A 16,827-nucleotide genomic window follows, 5' to 3' on the forward strand; every position below is an offset into this window, starting at 1 on the left:
AAATGATGTGTCAAACTTTCCTTTGGACAACGATCTCGAACTCGGAAAGTTGTACCGGGAAGAAACAGGAGGAAACCAAGGGATGAGCACATTCCCACCCACAAAACCATGATTCTCTTCCCACGATACTATCTGTTTGAGATAGGTGATCAAGCCTGGTGTCCCGAATGGATGAGAGCATACATCCAATCATATCTAACCCGCGTCTGGAATCTGCATATCCCGCCATTCAGCAACGCCCCTCCAGCAGGGGTAGCAGCAGACCTTATTCTCGGACACATAAAAGATCCGGATTCTTTCACATTCGTTGATCTTTGTGCGGGTGCAGGCGGGCCGACTGGAACGCTTGAGCACGTTTTGAATGAGAAGCTTAGAGCGGAAGGCAAGTCAGCGGCGCGATTTGTTCTCACGGATCTGCATCCTCGAGTGGAAGAATGGTCTGCGATTAGTAGACGTCGGGAGAATATCTCGTTCGTTAGTGAGCCTATGGATGCTGCGAAATGTGAGAGAGTGGCGCCGACAAACCGGAAGGAGTGCAGAATCTTCAATTTATGTTTTCACCATTTTGATGATTTGCTTGCGTCGACTATATTGCGGAAGGCGACAGAGTCTGCTGATTCTTTTATGTAGGCTTCCAAATCAGATAGATGGAAGTGGAGAGAACTGCTAATATTTGGACTGGTAGAATTTTCGAATTTGCCCAGCGCAATTTCACATCGTTGCTTAACATCCCTGTTATGCTTCTCTTTCCTTTCTGGTATACCCTTTGTCGGTACAGACATTCTCCTCTGCATTTATTCTTCACATACGTGATTCCTTTGCTATCCCTACTTATTTCCTTTGATGGCCTGGTGTCGACCATGCGTTGTCGGACACCGGAGGAGATTCGAGCGCTCTTGGATGGACCGGACTTGGACCTCAGCGACTGGGAATTTAGGAGCGGGCATCGTATGTTATTCGAGCCATTTGTCCACATTTACTACTACATTGGAGTAAGAAAGGAACGTTAGTAAAATAGAGCTCGAGATCAATGTGTTGGCAATTGAGTAATTTGATCTTCCTCCATCCAAGTCATGTCGTTTCACCATATTCACGCTCTCCCTATCCGTTTCTTACACTCATGCATAGGATCAGCCGACAGAGTGTGGGACTGGCGCCTTGACATGAGACCAATCCAGTCAGTCTCCCGTGTCATACCGGAATACCCCAAAACAAAATCTCGCATCCATTGCATGATACCATCTCGCATGTGGAATGCGCCGCGGTTTCTAAGTGCGCCATTGACATTGGCTGTCGTGGGTGCCTTGCGTAGATCCTCGTAGACGTTGAGGGACTCGGAGATCAAGCCTCCAAGTGTCGCGTCCAAAGAGTCCGTTGGGGTGTCTATCCGTTCAACAACCGAGCCCATTAGCATTCCCAGCACAGCGCCGTCCTCTGCTGCCATTGCGGCACCTTGAGCTTGATATGGGAGTGTTGGGTGACAAGCGTCTCCTAGTAGTGTGACAGAGCCCTAGTAAATTTGGTACAGGTAAGTAATAATCCTGGACTCTTTCAGTCTTCCCCAGAATCAACCAACCTTGCTCCAGGTATCTAATTCCGGAAGGTGGCATAGTTTCCACCTAACTACGGATGATATGCAAGAGATCAACTTCTGAAGTCTACAACAAGAGTTAGCGGTCGAAAATAGTATCCAGTATAGTTAACTGAAGTCTCCTACGTCGCGTCCCAATCACGAAAAGCTGATTTCATTTCCTCCAAGTCACCCTCATTTGTACGTATTCCAGTAGGTAAATTGTCAGGTTGCAGCAGAACCAGGTTATATTCTTCACCCCCTCGTACCGGGTAGAAGACGGCATGTTTCTCTGGCCCTAGCCAGGCGGTGACAGAAGTCTTGCTACAAAGACTGTCTATCTCCGGATTGTGAAGGTTCTCAAGTTGCTTCCTTGGAAAAACTGCACGGTAGGCCATATCACCCGTCTCGATGAGTGGAACAGGTCGATCAAAAATTGCGTGCCTGACTTTTGACCATAGTCCTAAGCCCAAGTCAGTCTATCTTGGTTTGGATACTGGTGGGCAGGGCTCAAGACAAACCATCGGCACCAATGATAATATCCCCTGCCACTGTCTCGCCACCCTCGAGAATAACCTGTGTGTTCTCGACATCCAAATCATCGACAGTAGCTCCGAAGCATACTTTTGCCCCCATAAGCAGAGCCCTATCGAATAGAATTTGCTGATAATCCGCTCGATGAATGATACTGATCTAGAGTGAGACAGCATGCTCGGCGGTCCAAATGACAGCACATTATACATACACCCATGGACCTCCATACTCACGAGCGACCGTCTGACCACATTCCATTGATGTAATGAGTCCACCGTCCTTGTACCGTCGAAGATCCATTGATTTGACAATGGCCCCTTTCTCCAGGACCTCTTGCTTGAGGTCTAGCTCCTGCAAGACCCGCAGGCCATTGGGAGGAATTTGGATACCTGCTCCGACCTGAAAATATCGAATACACTCCTATCAGGATCTCTCTGCCCAAAATAGGCTTTATTAGAACGGTGTTTCCCCAATACTTACGGGCAAGAGTACGGAGCTGCGTTCGAGGACAATCACATCCAATTTTTCGCGTCGGCAGGCAATAGCACATGTTAGACCACCTATACCGGCGCCTACGATGATAACCTTCATGGTGATCCTTGTCTCCGACGCTGTGATTAGGGATCGATTCAGCCTCGGTGGCCTGACCTACGCCACTAGGGGTTATAATCGTTCACGCTACGGACCGCAGATCCTGCGGGGTTGTAATTCACATTCAATGCTTGGCGCTTTAGACAAGATCCCTTCGGGTGGCTGGGCAGGGATGTCGCTAGTCAGTAGGCCTCCCCTTGAAGATTACCGATTTCTCGTGGCATAAGTGGGCTACAACCCCTATTAAATAGACTTTGGATCTTAGACTGGTCGAAACTGTTTCCGTTGTTGACTTTTCCACGCCAGAGTGCCCGTTTCTGCATAGCGCGGTAAATTATGTTTTGACCAAGAAATGGTTATGATTTGCATTGAGTGCGGATAACCGTTCCGGGCAACAGCACGTCAAGACAGACACACACACAAAAAATGAGAAAAAGCAAGACAGAAAGGCTATGAGTGCATGGTGCTGGGTTGCATAGCGGGGCATGACCACACTGACACCAGCCAGTAATTAACTATGCGAAAAAGAAGAAGGTTCAGTGCTCGCACAGGTTGAAATCCCCGGTCTCATATTTCCGGTTTCCCTCTGCGGACTGGAGACTGCGCTCTGCCATGAGCTCCAGTCTTGCCTCCCTCGCCTCATCCATAGCCATCAGTGGTTTCATGTCTCGCTTGGCTTTGGATTCCAACTCCTCAGGAAGCCAATCTTCTCGTTGCGGCGGCACATTGGCCGAGGAGATAATCCGTCTGTGGGGATCCACGAGGAACAGAGCGAGAATCCTGCGATGGCCCGGCTTTGACCGGTCGGCCAGGGAGAACGAGGAGACACGGTGCTGGACCGTGTTCGGGAAAGTGAGCAACCGGCCCTCTTGGCAAAGCACGCTGCCCAGTTCCTGCGTCACATTCGTCTCGCCGTAGCCAAATGTGTCGTTGCCAAAACCGAAGACGGTTTAGAGAAATTCATGCCTTTACTGGTACCGAACACCCAAAAGTCGCTCCTTCCATGTTGGCGGAAAGAGAGTGTACTCGGCTTAATATATTCGCTATCGTACTAGTAAATCGCCGATGCTGCGATGCGTTCGTTCTGGGAGGACTCAGTATCAATCCACTGGAGGGGAAGAAGAGATTGATTGCTCCTACCAATTGTCCCTCAATGTGGCAGCTACCACCTTCATAGTCGGGGCTCTCGGGAGTCAGTTCGATATTGGCCAGCTTCACAATGACCTGTATTCTTTGACCGGGAAACTCCTTCCGTAGGTCGACCCTTTTGTACTCCGTCTCTTCATGGGGCCTAAACTCCCCAGGCTCGGGAAGTATGATGGGGCGTGAAGCGTCCCATGCCTCCAAAGGTTCATAGTACGCATCCTCCTCGACCTCTGACCAGGGGTTAGGAGTATCGGCATAATCTTCTAAATTCAGTCCGTCCCAACGCGGGAATCGGCTCTGGCTCGAGGTGTTCTCCATACTTAACTTCCGTGTATTTGATTCGATCTTCCTCAAAGTGTCTCGAAGACAAGCTCTTCTCCCAAAGCGGGATCGTCTGTGTGATAATTTTCCCAATACTGTCATATTGTCCCCGATGCTTCATCGGATGCAGATTGTTAATGTAAGACACAGGCATCCAGACTCGGTAAGCTCCACGTCACACGGGAGCCATTAAAACTTTTGACTGAGAAGAGAGAGATCGGCTTTGTATGGCGCTGTGTAGTAGGGATAAACATAAACCTCCTCATCTGGTGGCACTGGAAGTAGTTCACCCTGTCCCATGCTGCCTATACAGTCATCAAATTCAATAACGCGGTCCAGTAGGACGTGAGTTGGGCCATAAATGACCGGAAAAGTGATGGATGCACCAGGTCAACCACCTTTTGATCAGATCGAGGATGGTAGTCCTTCTGATCCCCCGGTATATCGTTGAGGGGTCTGACTCGCTCTTTCAAAGCTTCCTGGAGGTCCTTGGAAATAACCGTATTGGATTTGATGACCCCCACATCAAAGACGCGCACGTACCCTGTTTTGTTGAGGATGTCAGCTTTCCATTGCAGCTCCTTGATAACCCAGACCATTATTTTGGGCGTCATATCCAGCCCACTACGCGCAATTTCCTGATACCACTTGGAAGTTATATTCTCGTTGAAGCTCTACAGGGACTCAGCCAGACATCAGGCAGAATCACGGATAGGGGTATTTTCACAGAACCTTCTGGTCCCATTGAGTCTTATCAGTGATCGAATCAATGACTCGCATCATCACAATTTCTCGATGAACAGTGGGGAACCTAGGTAGCAACGTAAGTTGAACCAGAATCAGGACTTTAGACACATCATTGTCAATTACTCCAAAGCGCCACTAATTAGTGCTCCACCATGAGCGCATTAGGAAAGCTGTCTCTGCCATACCACATCTTGGTCTGACTGGTCAGCGACTGCAATGATGGCAAGGGGTAGCGCTCACTGTGGAGGAAATGTTCAGGGCCAGATTGAACCCTGGCATCTGAAGGTGGGGATTCCGGAGCAAAGCCATTTTTAAGAGGATGAAGTGCGATGTTGTACTTCGAACAACATATAGAACAGTTGATCGTGGTATCTGACAAGCCGTCGGAGCTGTAAATCCAATCAAGGGGAACGAGGAAGAATTCTACTGGTACGTAGAACAAAGAAACCACGAGCGCTAGGCCTATATAGGAATGTGGCCTGATCTTTAAGGATCCAAATAATGTACTAGTGACTATTAAGGTTGCAGTTCAGGCACATCCGCCATCCTCCTTCAGGCGAGGTCGCTGACACTGTCCACGATGGACAGTAGACGTATTCCATTCCGCCATTGGAAAAGCGAGTGGGTATATATAGTTTAAGCATGAAGACTGATCTGGCCATATACGATGTCAAAGGAAAACTATAAGAGGATATCGCTACAAAATAGGAATGGACTAAATAGAAGAAGGAAGGACTTTGTATTACTTGACGTTATTTAGAGAATGTCCAGCTTTTGTAGGATTAATATAGTTATTAGCGAGTGTTCTACAGCAATCGTGTATCGCTCATTGGTAGTAGTAGAATAGTTTTTACACACATTGTCACTATCCCAACGGGGCAACCTGTATGAACAACACAAGATTCTTCATTTTCAGTCATAGTCACTTGGTGTAGTCTGCGAAGCCCTATGGCAAGAAGCTGGATGTCAAGTCCGGGAACGTGAATTCTCCAATATCGCCGAATAGAAAGTCATCCATCTGGGGCGCCGTAGAGTCAACAGGAAATTGAACAGGCTGCCCGCCAAATTTCTGACTTGGGTTCGCGAGACCCTGTGCGCCTGTAGTGGCAATGTACGCATTTTGACTTGATTGATGGCCATCGAACAGACTACCAATCCCTAGACTGGCAGCACAGGTGGAAAGCTTCCGGCTGAGACCAGGAGCCATGCGTCGGATAGGATGCTGAGGAATACAGTTTTGACTGCGGAACAGGCCTAGGACGGCACCAATGAGATTGAACTCCTCCTGTACGTTGATAGACAGTTGTTCGTGGTGGTTGTGACATATTTCCAGCAACAGATGTCCGGCAAACGCAATCATGATATGGAAGTAGTGAGGCATGCCAACCAGACTATTTGTGAGCTGATTGTCGTTCAGGATCATTTCGTAAATCCCAACCGCTGCATCATGGGCCATGTTCGCAGCAGAGACGAAATGCATCGGGATAGGATTACCATGAAGCCCTTTGAATACTTGATGTCCAAGGTAGAGTTTGCCGAATTGGTAGTGAAGCTCCAAGCCCTTTCTTGGGAAATCGCCAATGTACGCGTTTGTGATGAATAGAGCAGAGAATTTGGCGAACCATTTATCCAGCTGCCTAGAGTAATTCGTGATATGATGTGTAAGAGTCGGTGGTAGCGGCGTCTGATTATCGGACCCCAGTACATCTCGCACCTGACCCATTATCAATAATAGTGACACTTGGGAAAGAATCCGAATATCTGATTCAGTGGTCTCGGCTCGATGTAAGTATGTTTCCCAGCTCACGGCGATGTCCTTATCGCTGCGCAGGAGAGAGTCGCGGTTGTGCAAGATTGAGAGATGTTGATCACATACGAACAGAAGATACCACAATCGCACTCGATCCACAGCGGCAATTGGGTTTGCTGATGACGGGGAGCAAGACTCAGGGTCGCGAGCACCGATGAGATAGTCAAAGCTGCGATGAAGACGGATGTCTGCTGCGCGTCTAATGGCATCACTGCAGAGAATTCTCGAAGCATCTGCGAGCCAAAATGAGGCGATACACAAAGCTCTCAGAAACCCAACGTCACGCTTTTCAAACATTGACCGCATCACGAGGGAGCGGAACTCTCTATTACATGCTGCGTAGTACCTTTGGTCCTGGGGGTCATGTAGGGCTGACACGGTGCAGATAGCAGCAAGGAGGATAGGAGATGTGGTGCGTAGCTGGTGTAGGTCATGATGTTCACTACATATTCCGTACAGGTAATGGTCAAGACGCGAAAAGTAGCGATGTAACAGCTGCTCGGCGACTGCGAGAGACACAATGCCCTTGGTGATCAGATCATCTCCGTGAGTCGCACGACTAGCGCGACGTCCAGGTGGCGACTCGACGGATTTGGGACTTCCGAACTTGGCGATATCGAGAAAGGTGTCAATGGGAGCATGGACGGCAGAAGGCGAATCGGGTGGTGATACTTCGCACCCTTCACTTTCTTCACGGTCGGGCTCTCCGCTTACTGGGATGTTCTCTCTATCCTTTCCACGGTCGACTACAAGCGTCTTTGGCCGGCTGAGATCCAAGTGTTGGCAAATGATGTCGACCGTATCATGCAGGTTCCGCAGGTCAGATTGTACAAGCTCCACATTTCTGGTCAAAGTGTCAGGATTAGCACCACTTTCTGGATCACATTTGCAGGGGAGCTCACTTGACATCTTCAACCAGGGACTGAAGGCTCCGGTTCAACACGCAGGAAAGCGATCGGCGTCGACACCGAACACACGGAGGGCCATCCTCCGGCATATCACATCGGATCTAACGGAGCATTAGATCATGAGTCTAGCAAGTGTACGAACGGCCAACCTTGTTCTCCCTACAGGCGGCACATGCGGTGATCTTGCGCGTAATAGAAGGCAACACCTCCACCAGTGGCGGTACTGCAGTAGACTCGACGGGTCGTTGTTGCGGGTTTCTCTCCGATACATTATTTGATTGAGGGACCCTGAATGGACTTTGATGCTGCTCTACATTGGGGCTCAATCTGCCCGTTACCGATTGTTCCGGATTGGGCACTTCTGTTGCACTCCATTGTCGTTTACGCTTGGCCATGATTGTTGTCGATTGTATTATGTCGTTGATGCATTGAGGTTTGGGGATGCACTGCTCTCATACTTTCTGAGAGGTCAGAATAAAATCGGATGTTGGGACTTGTAACCCCGCATCGTCGGTAGATCTCTAGCCGGGCATGTCGGGGTACGGCCGACAACTAGTTAGTCATTACCAAGAAAGGATATAAAACGACTAGTCGACGCCTTAGCCTTTGTACAAGAAAGTCTATATGTTGAAGAAAGACCCACTCTCAACAAAATGACTTCCTCAATTGCCGGAAAGACCAGACCCCTACCCCCTGGAATCTTTTGTCCGGTAATATCCCTCTACAAATCCACGCCTCGTCAAGAAATCGACTATGAAGCTTCATACAAATATTTTTCCTACCTGATCCGCGGGGGTGTTGATGGCCTCGTTCTGGGTGGAACAACAGCGGAGGCAGTTTTACTATCCCCATCGGAGCGACAAGAATTAATCAAGACCGCGCGACGTGCCGCTGTAGACCTGGGATTTGAGAACTTCCCACTGGTAGCTGGTATCAGCGGACAGTCCACCAATGAATCAATACGTTTGGCACAAGAAGCGCGCGAGGCAGGAGCAGATTTCGGGCTCTTGTTACCCCCCAGCTATTGGGCCAAAGCTGTTACGAAGGACGTCATCATCGATTTTTATAAGGATGTTGCGAGCGAAAACATTCTTCCCATAGTCATTTACAGTGTAAGTTATATTGGTTTAGAATATCGACGGGTGCTTCAGAAGCTTACTGGAAACACAGTTCCCTGTTGTTTGCAATGGAGTGGACATGAATTCGGATGTCATGTCGACGCTGGCCCAGCATCCCAATATTGTCGGTGTCAAGCTGACCTGTGGAAATGCGGGCAAAGTCACCCGACTTACTCAAGAGTACTCGCATGAGCAATTCAGTGTCTATGCGGGCTCGTCAGATTGGCTTATTCCCTGCCTCAGTGGTGGTGGATCGGGCTGTGTGACAGGGATAGGCAATGTCTTCCCTAAGTCGGTCGCCAGGCTATATGCTCTGTGGAGGGAGGGAAAGGTACAGGATGCCATGAAGCTGCAGGGCTTGGTTGCACAGGCGGAAAAGGCCTGTAAAGAGGGTATCGCCCCAACTAAGTTTGCAGCTGCACATTTTGCGGGGCCTCTGTCAGGCGTTACGGAGGCCGAGGCATTTTGGCCCCGGAAGCCATACAAACTGTCACCGAAGGGTATCCAAGACTGGGTTGTGGATGTAATGCAACATATGGTCGAGATTGAGAATTCTCTTCCTGAGGTGTCTGGCCCTGGTAGGGCTAAATAAGAAAGCGTATGTAGCAAAACAGAATAACTAAAACCAATATCCACTTCGATCAGGCGTTTTGATCTTACAACATAAGGACGCATAGTAAGACCGAAGATGATATATACAGCAAATGATTGTTGGCTATATTTCTAGGTTTATGAAAATGGACGAGAGATGGATTCTTCCCAAAGGTTAGGTGTTCTGTCTAAGCATAAAGTCATACGTATGTTATTTCCCCCGATAATGTTCCAGTTTATATAACGTGAATATACATTGTAGGAAACGAATAACGATCTAGGCCGAAAAGAAATCATCGCTGAGCTGTACATACTTAATCCTTTGTCTCCAAAATGTGTACGCGATGTGAATCTTCCCTTCATCAAGCACCATACTCGGGTATGACAACTCGCGATTCAGCTTTTTCTCGCTGTTGTTAGTCATACAATAGCCATCGCCATCTTCTAACACACGTCGTTCCCATGTCTTCCCTGAATCATCGCTCCAAGCAACACAGAGAGGTGCTCGCGGTGCTCCCCAGAATGATTCCCTGCCATCCTGTGTGGAGCTCTGATCTCGGCGTTCGTCAACACCATCTGCAATGTCATCATATAGGCCCTGACGACGTCCGGTGGCGTCCAGCTTTGAAGAATGGTTGTAAACTACAACTACTCTCCCAGAAGGGAGCACGTCAAAGCAAATGCCCGCATTGGGGTTTGGAAGAATGGTAGGCTGTGGTGGGCTCCAGGAAAGACCATCGGGCGAGGTTGCCAGATAAATATGGTCCGCCCATCGACTGCGGAACAAGCCAAGATAGGAGCAGTCTTTCAACCGTTGAATTTCCATATGGACGCAGCCTGTACTCTCTGGAATAACAGACTCTGTCCAGGTTTGTCCCTCGTCCCTTGAGACGCGGATACAGGAGATATCATTGTTTCCTAGCCAGCGCTCTCCCGGCTCTACTCGGCATTTGAAAACGGGAATTACCCATGCACCATCATCCAGAACGATGGCTGGTTGACGAATGAAGATACCGGAGTCAGGGAATAAAACTTCCTCCTTTCCCCAAGTGATTCCGTCATCTTTGGAAACCCGACGCTTCACGATTGCCGAGTCTTGGTTTCCGGCATGCTGCGACGTGTACAGAAGCCACAGATCTCCAGTTGGTGTACGGAATAAAACCGGGTTTTGCTCGCTGCGAGTATTGTCGTGGGTCATTCGTATAGCTTCTGACCATGACTGCTCACCCGATCTCAGACGTGATAAGTATATACTGATGTCCGGCTTGCCTTCCATACTGCCGCCGAACCAGGCGCAGAGGACATCGCCATTCGGGAGTAAAAGTAGATTTGAGGCATGATTTTGGGCTGTGGCGCCGGGAAGATAGGCCTCCCGGTAAAAGTATGGTCTGTTGGTCTCGCGTACCAAACTGTCCTGCGGTAGTGCTGGAGTCGATACCATGATCGAATAAAATACAGGGAATAGTTTTCCTCGATTCTGAGTGTTGCACAACAGGTTCAACTATTTCCTAACCTAAATCGTCTTTTTACTACATCCAACCAGAATGCTTCAGTATATAATGACAGGATTACGTGGCCTCCAGACGAGGGGTTGAGATTCAAAGTGAAATCATTTCGGCCCTCGTCCGATAGGTTATAAAAGCTCGGTGGATAGTCCGACTGTCCGCGCTACAGAGTGTCTCCACCTTCCCCAGATCTTCAGTCCACGAAAATGTGGGGTTGGTGTCTCGAAGCTCAATGGGTTTGTTCATTACGTGGAATAAACATCTGGAGTTGCTTGATCCATAAAATGCCAGCATATCTTCTATCATGAGCCCCGCTTCCACTGGGCCTTGAGAGACCTCGTGGGCATAAATTTCATTGCTTAGACCAGACTTCTGTCAGTACTGCGGGTTCTCCTCGTACAGCTACATTATCTCCTGGGTATTCATACGACTCATATTAACAACATTCTAGTTTAACCGGTATTCTCCATGGCAGGAGGTACTAGCATCTGGGCGAGCAAGGAGGCAAGAACTGACCCGAAGGAGATTTTCAACCTCAGGCTTCTTTATCTCCTTATATCGGTTGCCTGGGGTGGGTGGTTCTATGGTTTCGACACGGGTAACATTGGAGGCATTCTCACTTTGCCTTCATTCGAGAATGCCTTCGGTCTGAACAACCTACCGGCTGCAGAGATTGATAATCGAAAGGTACGGTTTGCTTTTCTCTCCACTCTAACAAAATCAGACGTTGATGAGATTACAGGGAACGATTGCCGCAATGCTGGCGGCTGGTGGCTCAGCCGGGGCTCTTTGCGCTGCCCCAACCTCAGACTTTCTTGGACGGAAATGGTCGGTCTTTCTGTGGGGATTTATATTTGTGGTTGGTGCTGCGATGCAGATGGTGGCTGATTATGATGTGCTTCTTGCTGGTCGCTTCATCGGCGGTATGGGGGTGGGCGCCAGTTCCATGCTCACTCCTCAGTTTTTAGCCGAGAATTCCCCCAAGTCCGTTCGAGGATCAATGACTGCAACGTATAACTTGATGATCCTAGCCGGTATAATGTTGGCATTTTGGATCAACTATGGAGTATCCCTGTGGTCATTCCCCGGCGTTGAACATGATAACACGCAGTGGAGAACGTCAATGGGAATTCAACTCATCCCTGGGGCTCTGATGTGCCTGATGATACCCTTTGTACCTGAAACCCCTCGCTACTTGATTAACCATGGTCGCTCAGAGGAGGGAATCAAGAACCTATGCCGGCTACGGAAGCTTCCTATCGAGCATCCCTATGTCCAAACGGAATACCAGGAGATCGAGGCGCAGGTACGGTACGAGCAGGAGTGTCATCAGGGTCACAGCTATTGGGTGGTGTTGCAGGACATCTTCCTAATCAAAAGTAACTTTCAACGGTTTTTACTCGCCATTATGTTATTTCTGTTTCACAAGTTCACGGGCACAGATTCCTTGAATGTGAGTACTCCGTTTATGATATTACAGTCATCCAGGCTAACTGTATACATCTTGCCAGTACTACGCGCCTGAGATATTCGAGTTAATCGGTGTGAAAGGGAGTTCCAATTCTCTTCTAACAACCGGTGTGTATGGCGTGGTGAAGTTTGTGGTGACCATCTTCTATGTCACCTACCTAGTGGATCGTGTTGGTCGCCGCCTTCCTCTACTCGTTGGTGCATCTCTACAAGCAACCGCAATGTTATACCTTGCACTGTATCTCCGGTTCGCGGGAACCAACACCGATACTGTTGGAGGGACTCCCGCGGGTGGTATAGTCGGTATTGTCTGGATTTACATCTACGCCTTCGGTTGGTCATTTGGACACAGCGTGGCATGCTATGTCGTGGCGGCAGAAATTTTCCCAACCAGAATTGTACGCCTTTCCCAATATCTTTTCTTATCCTCTTCCGGGTTCAATTGGCCACTAACTATATACTCTTACAGAGGTCGGTCTGCATGTCAATTTGCTTCTTCGTCAACTGGATTGTCGACTACGGCATCACGCGGGCTACGCCGAATATAATCACCGAGATGGGATGGGGCGTCTTTCTGCTTTATGCGTTATTGACCTATGCCGGGGTTGTGTTTATCTTCTTCTGCCTGCCCGAACTCAAAGGACGATCGATTGAGAGTATCGATGATCTGTTCCAGAGACCACTGTGGAGCATGTGGCGACATGCATACCCCACGGAGGAAGAGAAGACACGACAAGGCATTCCGCAGCTGATGAAAGGTGGAAATGAGGATAACGCAGACGGGGACAAGGATCGTCCGGTTCATATTGAGTCAGTCTAGGGATTATGTCTACGTCTGCTGTTGGGTTTGAAGTCTTACGAATTAGGCAATATCAATCTAGTTCAAATGTGATTGTTACCCTTGTCAATCAGTGAGGACAATGGCGGACAATATAGTTTTTCGAATTCAATTTTACCTTCACTCTTACAACTTGAAAATATTCGCGATACATTAATTGTCCACACCGCTTGTCCACAGACCGCTTCCTTTAAGAGCAAAGGGCAGAAAGGGGCGACTTGCCGAGAGATGCAGGCATCCTTTCCTAAATTGTCCTAGTACCAGCACAAGCATCGACATTCATTCCTATTGATATAAGCTGAAGTTAAGACCCTAGTTACTCTTCACCCTTAAAAGATAATCATCACAGTACCCTTACTGTTTTATTCGGACCTGCGCTGCACAGAGCACGAACAACCCCTACCCCTTGAATATATTTTTCATCTATAAGACACCAACTAGAGGTCTACTGAGTTGCATAGCTACTTTCACCTGAAATTTTATTTTCATCTTCAAAACCAGCACCGCACTCTTCTTACAACACAGTCAGCTTCTTAACTAATTTCCGCCTTCACTCTTCAATAAATATACTTTGTGGTACATCATGAAATTTACCTTCATCTCTTTCCTCTTTGTCACCACTGTAATTGCTGTACCTCAAAATGAAGCTGGAAACGTTTGTGCAAGCAAACAGACCGTGGTGTGTTACGGACAAGGAAATGGTGGCCTCATCACCCTAGGAAACGTTATGCCCGGGGCATTAGGTGAAAACTGCGCTGCCGGCAAGGTCTACTGCTGCTCTCATGACGACGTTCAAGCGGTAAGACACTACTTAGTCTTTGATGGACATGGTGACTGACAGGTAGCCCGACAGTATGGCCTTGTGAACTTAGATGTAGAGGATCAGTGTACTGTTAATCGTGAGCTTTGAGTGACTGCGCGGCTTGAATCCAGGGCTTCTTATTTGAAGAGCCAAATTCGGTTCGAGGCTGGCAAAAATAAAGAATCCACTTTGTCTATGAGTGGTGCTGTAGCTCTCTACGGCGTAGGTAGAGAGTATTAAAACTGGCGGGCGTGGTATTGGAAGAATCAGGTGGGAAGACCAGAGCCGGACAACGGGAGGCAATCTTGCTCAACGTCAGAACTACCAAGACTACGCGATTTCATAGCACGTTACGGTATAATAACAACCTATGTAACCACTTCAGCAGCCATGGCTTTCTTTATTCTGCTATGTTCTTCGTATTTGAGTCGAACAAGGGGTCAGGTTCTGTAGTATACCGTACTATTGATAGTCGACCTGCCCGCGCATGCTGTGTGTAAGTCGGTACATAGGTCGCATGTTCCTCGACCATTCCATTCCATTCGGAAAGTCTCAGTGCACCTCACTCCCCGAAGGGACTGCCGCTCAACTTCGGTGAGATCTTTCTGCTTAAATTGGTAACTATGTTTGGAAAGGGATCGGTCCTAATTGGCTCACGGATGATCTCGGGGATTCCTGGGGGCTGTGGTGGTACCACGTCTTAGTGCTAAATTAGCCATATCGAGATCGAGATCGCAGGGTAAGTTGCATGCCCTGTCCGCATAATTCATGTGGCTGAGTCATGATATCCAATCATAATACGGAGTACGTTCTTGTGTTGTCCTGCCCCTTGCTGGCGCGCTAAAGCTGATAGTGCGCTGATCTGCAGTGCATTCTTCGTGTTCTACGGTGGAAAGGCGGCCGTTTCTGGCGTCGTTTTCAGAGGTCCGTCCCTCTATTCTATATGTAAATATAGGGGCTGTATATACTGCAACCGCTGCCAGCCATGACTATTCGAGCACGGCACCATTTTCTGTGTTTCTTGGATATGTACTACAGCGCTTAGGCATATGCACAGGTTCTTGCTCATTTAGATCTCTCCTGGAAATTTTATTTAATTATCTCCGTATGCCATTGGCTAGTGCAATCGTACTATAGAACATGACCAAAGGTGAACAGTACATGAATATATTCCGGTCGTTAACTACACAAATTGTCGTGAAGCGCTAATGAATGACCCCCAATCGTAACCTAGGTGTTGGTAAATTCATACACGTCGGTCCATTACCCAGGACTGCGGACCAAGTCCTTAACTCGACGCAATACCCTGCTAGCCTATGCCCGTGAGGCGTCGGTTTTCTCTCCGACGCATCCCCGCACCACACCCTAGACCCGAGGCAACGCCATCTGGCCTCTAGTATGGACAAATCTATATTAAGTCAGATATTGGTGGTAGTTCATAGTTCTGCAGTAATCAACTCGACTTATTACACATCACAGTATGGCAACATTCACTTTGAACACAGGCGCTAAGATTCCGGCGGTAGGATTCGGGACATGGAAGGCGGCGCCCGGAGAAGCTGCTGCGGCGGTAAAGACAGCATTTGAAGTTGGATATAGGCATTTTGTAAGTTTGATCGTCTCGTGTCTCTGGCTATCTCTCCAAGTACGATCTTGACTAATATCAATCACAGGACTGTGCTCCATTATGTATGTGTTATCATCATCAAGAACATGAGCGTTCCAGTATCTAACCCTACGCGCAATACAGACGGCAACGAGCCCGAAATCGGAGAAGTATTCAGAAGCACAAAGGTTCCTCGGAGTGAATACTTTGTCACGACTAAACTGTTCGTTTTCACTTCAATTCTTCGCCAAATATATCCAGAATATCTAACACATAATGATAGATGGTCCTCAGACCACCGCCGAGTCGAATCAGCATTGGATAAATCCCTCCAAGATCTTGGCCTCAACTATGTGGATTTATATCTCATGCACTGGCCAGTAACACTGGACCCATCTGACTCAGTCGAATACGGCAAAGAGAATCGCAAAGTCCACGCAGCAGGCTGGGACTTCAACGACACGTGGCGGGAGATGGAAAAGCTTTTGGAGACTGGCAAAGTGCGCGCAATCGGCGTCGCGAATTTCTCGACCGTGAACTTGGAAAAACTGCTCAAGACGGCGAAGGTGGTCCCAGCAGTTAACCAGACTGAGATTCAGCCCTTGTTGCCGCAGAATAAGCTGAATGCGTATTGCCGGGAGAAAGGGATCCACCAAACGGCGTTTGGGCCATTGGGTGGGTCTGGAAGCACGTTGCATTCTCATCCGGTTATTGTAGATATTGCTACTAAGCGAGGGTGTGATACGGGAAATGTGATGCTGAGTTGGGGAATTCAGAAGGGGTGGAGTGTTATTCCCAAGAGTACGAACCCGAAAAGGATTCAGGCGAATCTTAGGGGGAATGTTGAGTTGACGTCGGAGGAGATGGGAAAAATGGATGCTTTGGCTCTTCCCAAGGGAAAGAGGTTTAATCGGCCAGATTGGGGGACTGTTATATTTCATGATGATGCGGAGGTTGATCTGGAGGAGTAGGTGAACAGGATCCGATAGCCTTCGGTTGTAGATGTAGGATATACTAAGAAGGCTATGTTGCATATGGTTATCGTAGGCATGGTTCATGTAAATTGATCTCTGTCTACACGTTCACATATGCACCAAACCGCGTTAGTACTAGCATCACCTGTCATGATTCCCAGCGTTGGCTGTATAGAAGTTCCGTATGGAGGGACCAAGGATAGATTGTAGTCGATACCCTACTCGCATTGGAACGTGTTACCAGGACACTGTGAAGGGTTAAAAAGAGATCCTCATTTTCAAACATATATTATAAC

The 16,827-nt window shown here is 48.3% G+C and overlaps 10 protein-coding genes across 10 annotated transcripts; 5 read left to right on the forward strand and 5 right to left on the reverse strand.

The window, feature by feature from the left end:
* Window positions 1-108: 108 nt before the first annotated feature.
* F9C07_220 (uncharacterized protein) lies at window positions 109-1,010 on the forward strand (the record flags this gene model as incomplete). The annotated part of the gene is made up of 2 exons (XM_041288996.2): window positions 109-626; window positions 686-1,010. The coding sequence occupies 2 exons, from the start codon at window positions 109-111 to the stop codon at window positions 1,008-1,010; spliced, it is 843 nt and encodes a 280-aa protein (XP_041141632.2).
* An 80-nt stretch (window positions 1,011-1,090) lies between these two features.
* On the reverse strand, window positions 1,091-2,695 carry F9C07_221 (putative salicylate hydroxylase; the record flags this gene model as incomplete). The annotated part of the gene is made up of 6 exons (XM_041288969.2): window positions 1,091-1,510; window positions 1,577-1,658; window positions 1,718-2,033; window positions 2,092-2,258; window positions 2,316-2,503; window positions 2,585-2,695. 6 exons carry the CDS (start codon window positions 2,693-2,695, stop codon window positions 1,091-1,093), a joined length of 1,284 nt encoding a protein of 427 aa, XP_041141631.2.
* Window positions 2,696-3,231: 536 nt separating this feature from the next.
* Window positions 3,232-4,159, reverse strand: F9C07_222 (uncharacterized protein; the record flags this gene model as incomplete). Its single annotated transcript, XM_071509715.1, has 2 exons — window positions 3,232-3,588; window positions 3,836-4,159. The coding sequence occupies 2 exons, from the start codon at window positions 4,157-4,159 to the stop codon at window positions 3,232-3,234; spliced, it is 681 nt and encodes a 226-aa protein (XP_071365452.1).
* Window positions 4,160-4,467: 308 nt separating this feature from the next.
* On the reverse strand, window positions 4,468-5,218 carry F9C07_2101178 (uncharacterized protein; the record flags this gene model as incomplete). Its single annotated transcript, XM_071508922.1, has 4 exons — window positions 4,468-4,836; window positions 4,895-4,973; window positions 5,095-5,120; window positions 5,150-5,218. The coding sequence occupies 4 exons, from the start codon at window positions 5,216-5,218 to the stop codon at window positions 4,468-4,470; spliced, it is 543 nt and encodes a 180-aa protein (XP_071365453.1).
* A 422-nt stretch (window positions 5,219-5,640) lies between these two features.
* On the reverse strand, window positions 5,641-8,155 carry F9C07_2278689 (uncharacterized protein). Its single transcript, XM_071510317.1, has 3 exons — window positions 7,777-8,155; window positions 7,622-7,728; window positions 5,641-7,563 (listed from the first exon to the last, which is right to left on the reverse strand). The coding sequence occupies exons 1-3, from the start codon at window positions 8,020-8,022 to the stop codon at window positions 5,856-5,858; spliced, it is 2,061 nt and encodes a 686-aa protein (XP_071365454.1). The 5' UTR covers window positions 8,023-8,155; the 3' UTR covers window positions 5,641-5,855.
* A 125-nt stretch (window positions 8,156-8,280) lies between these two features.
* Window positions 8,281-9,337, forward strand: F9C07_224 (putative dihydrodipicolinate synthase; the record flags this gene model as incomplete). Its single annotated transcript, XM_041284387.1, has 2 exons — window positions 8,281-8,739; window positions 8,798-9,337. The coding sequence occupies 2 exons, from the start codon at window positions 8,281-8,283 to the stop codon at window positions 9,335-9,337; spliced, it is 999 nt and encodes a 332-aa protein (XP_041141628.1).
* A 141-nt stretch (window positions 9,338-9,478) lies between these two features.
* On the reverse strand, window positions 9,479-10,910 carry F9C07_1010146 (glycosyl hydrolase). Its single transcript, XM_041284379.2, has one exon. The coding sequence runs from the start codon at window positions 10,775-10,777 to the stop codon at window positions 9,614-9,616; it is 1,164 nt and encodes a 387-aa protein (XP_041141627.1). The 5' UTR covers window positions 10,778-10,910; the 3' UTR covers window positions 9,479-9,613.
* Window positions 10,911-11,016: 106 nt separating this feature from the next.
* F9C07_2278691 (putative sugar transporter) lies at window positions 11,017-13,273 on the forward strand. Its single transcript, XM_041288975.2, has 5 exons — window positions 11,017-11,215; window positions 11,293-11,528; window positions 11,584-12,294; window positions 12,353-12,709; window positions 12,781-13,273. The coding sequence occupies exons 2-5, from the start codon at window positions 11,310-11,312 to the stop codon at window positions 13,129-13,131; spliced, it is 1,638 nt and encodes a 545-aa protein (XP_041141626.1). The 5' UTR covers window positions 11,017-11,215; window positions 11,293-11,309; the 3' UTR covers window positions 13,132-13,273.
* A 147-nt stretch (window positions 13,274-13,420) lies between these two features.
* On the forward strand, window positions 13,421-14,346 carry F9C07_1010155 (uncharacterized protein). The gene is made up of 2 exons (XM_071507345.1): window positions 13,421-13,948; window positions 14,003-14,346. Exons 1-2 carry the CDS (start codon window positions 13,733-13,735, stop codon window positions 14,057-14,059), a joined length of 273 nt encoding a protein of 90 aa, XP_071365455.1. The 5' UTR covers window positions 13,421-13,732; the 3' UTR covers window positions 14,060-14,346.
* A 975-nt stretch (window positions 14,347-15,321) lies between these two features.
* On the forward strand, window positions 15,322-16,789 carry F9C07_2278692 (glycerol dehydrogenase Gcy1). Its single transcript, XM_041288974.2, has 4 exons — window positions 15,322-15,557; window positions 15,625-15,640; window positions 15,702-15,780; window positions 15,841-16,789. The coding sequence occupies exons 1-4, from the start codon at window positions 15,432-15,434 to the stop codon at window positions 16,526-16,528; spliced, it is 909 nt and encodes a 302-aa protein (XP_041141625.1). The 5' UTR covers window positions 15,322-15,431; the 3' UTR covers window positions 16,529-16,789.
* The last annotated feature ends 38 nt before the right edge of the window (window positions 16,790-16,827 follow it).

The sequence above is a fragment of the Aspergillus flavus genome, chromosome 1, assembly GCF_009017415.1.
Source record: "Aspergillus flavus chromosome 1, complete sequence".
In the NCBI taxonomy this organism is placed as follows: domain Eukaryota; kingdom Fungi; phylum Ascomycota; class Eurotiomycetes; order Eurotiales; family Aspergillaceae; genus Aspergillus; species Aspergillus flavus.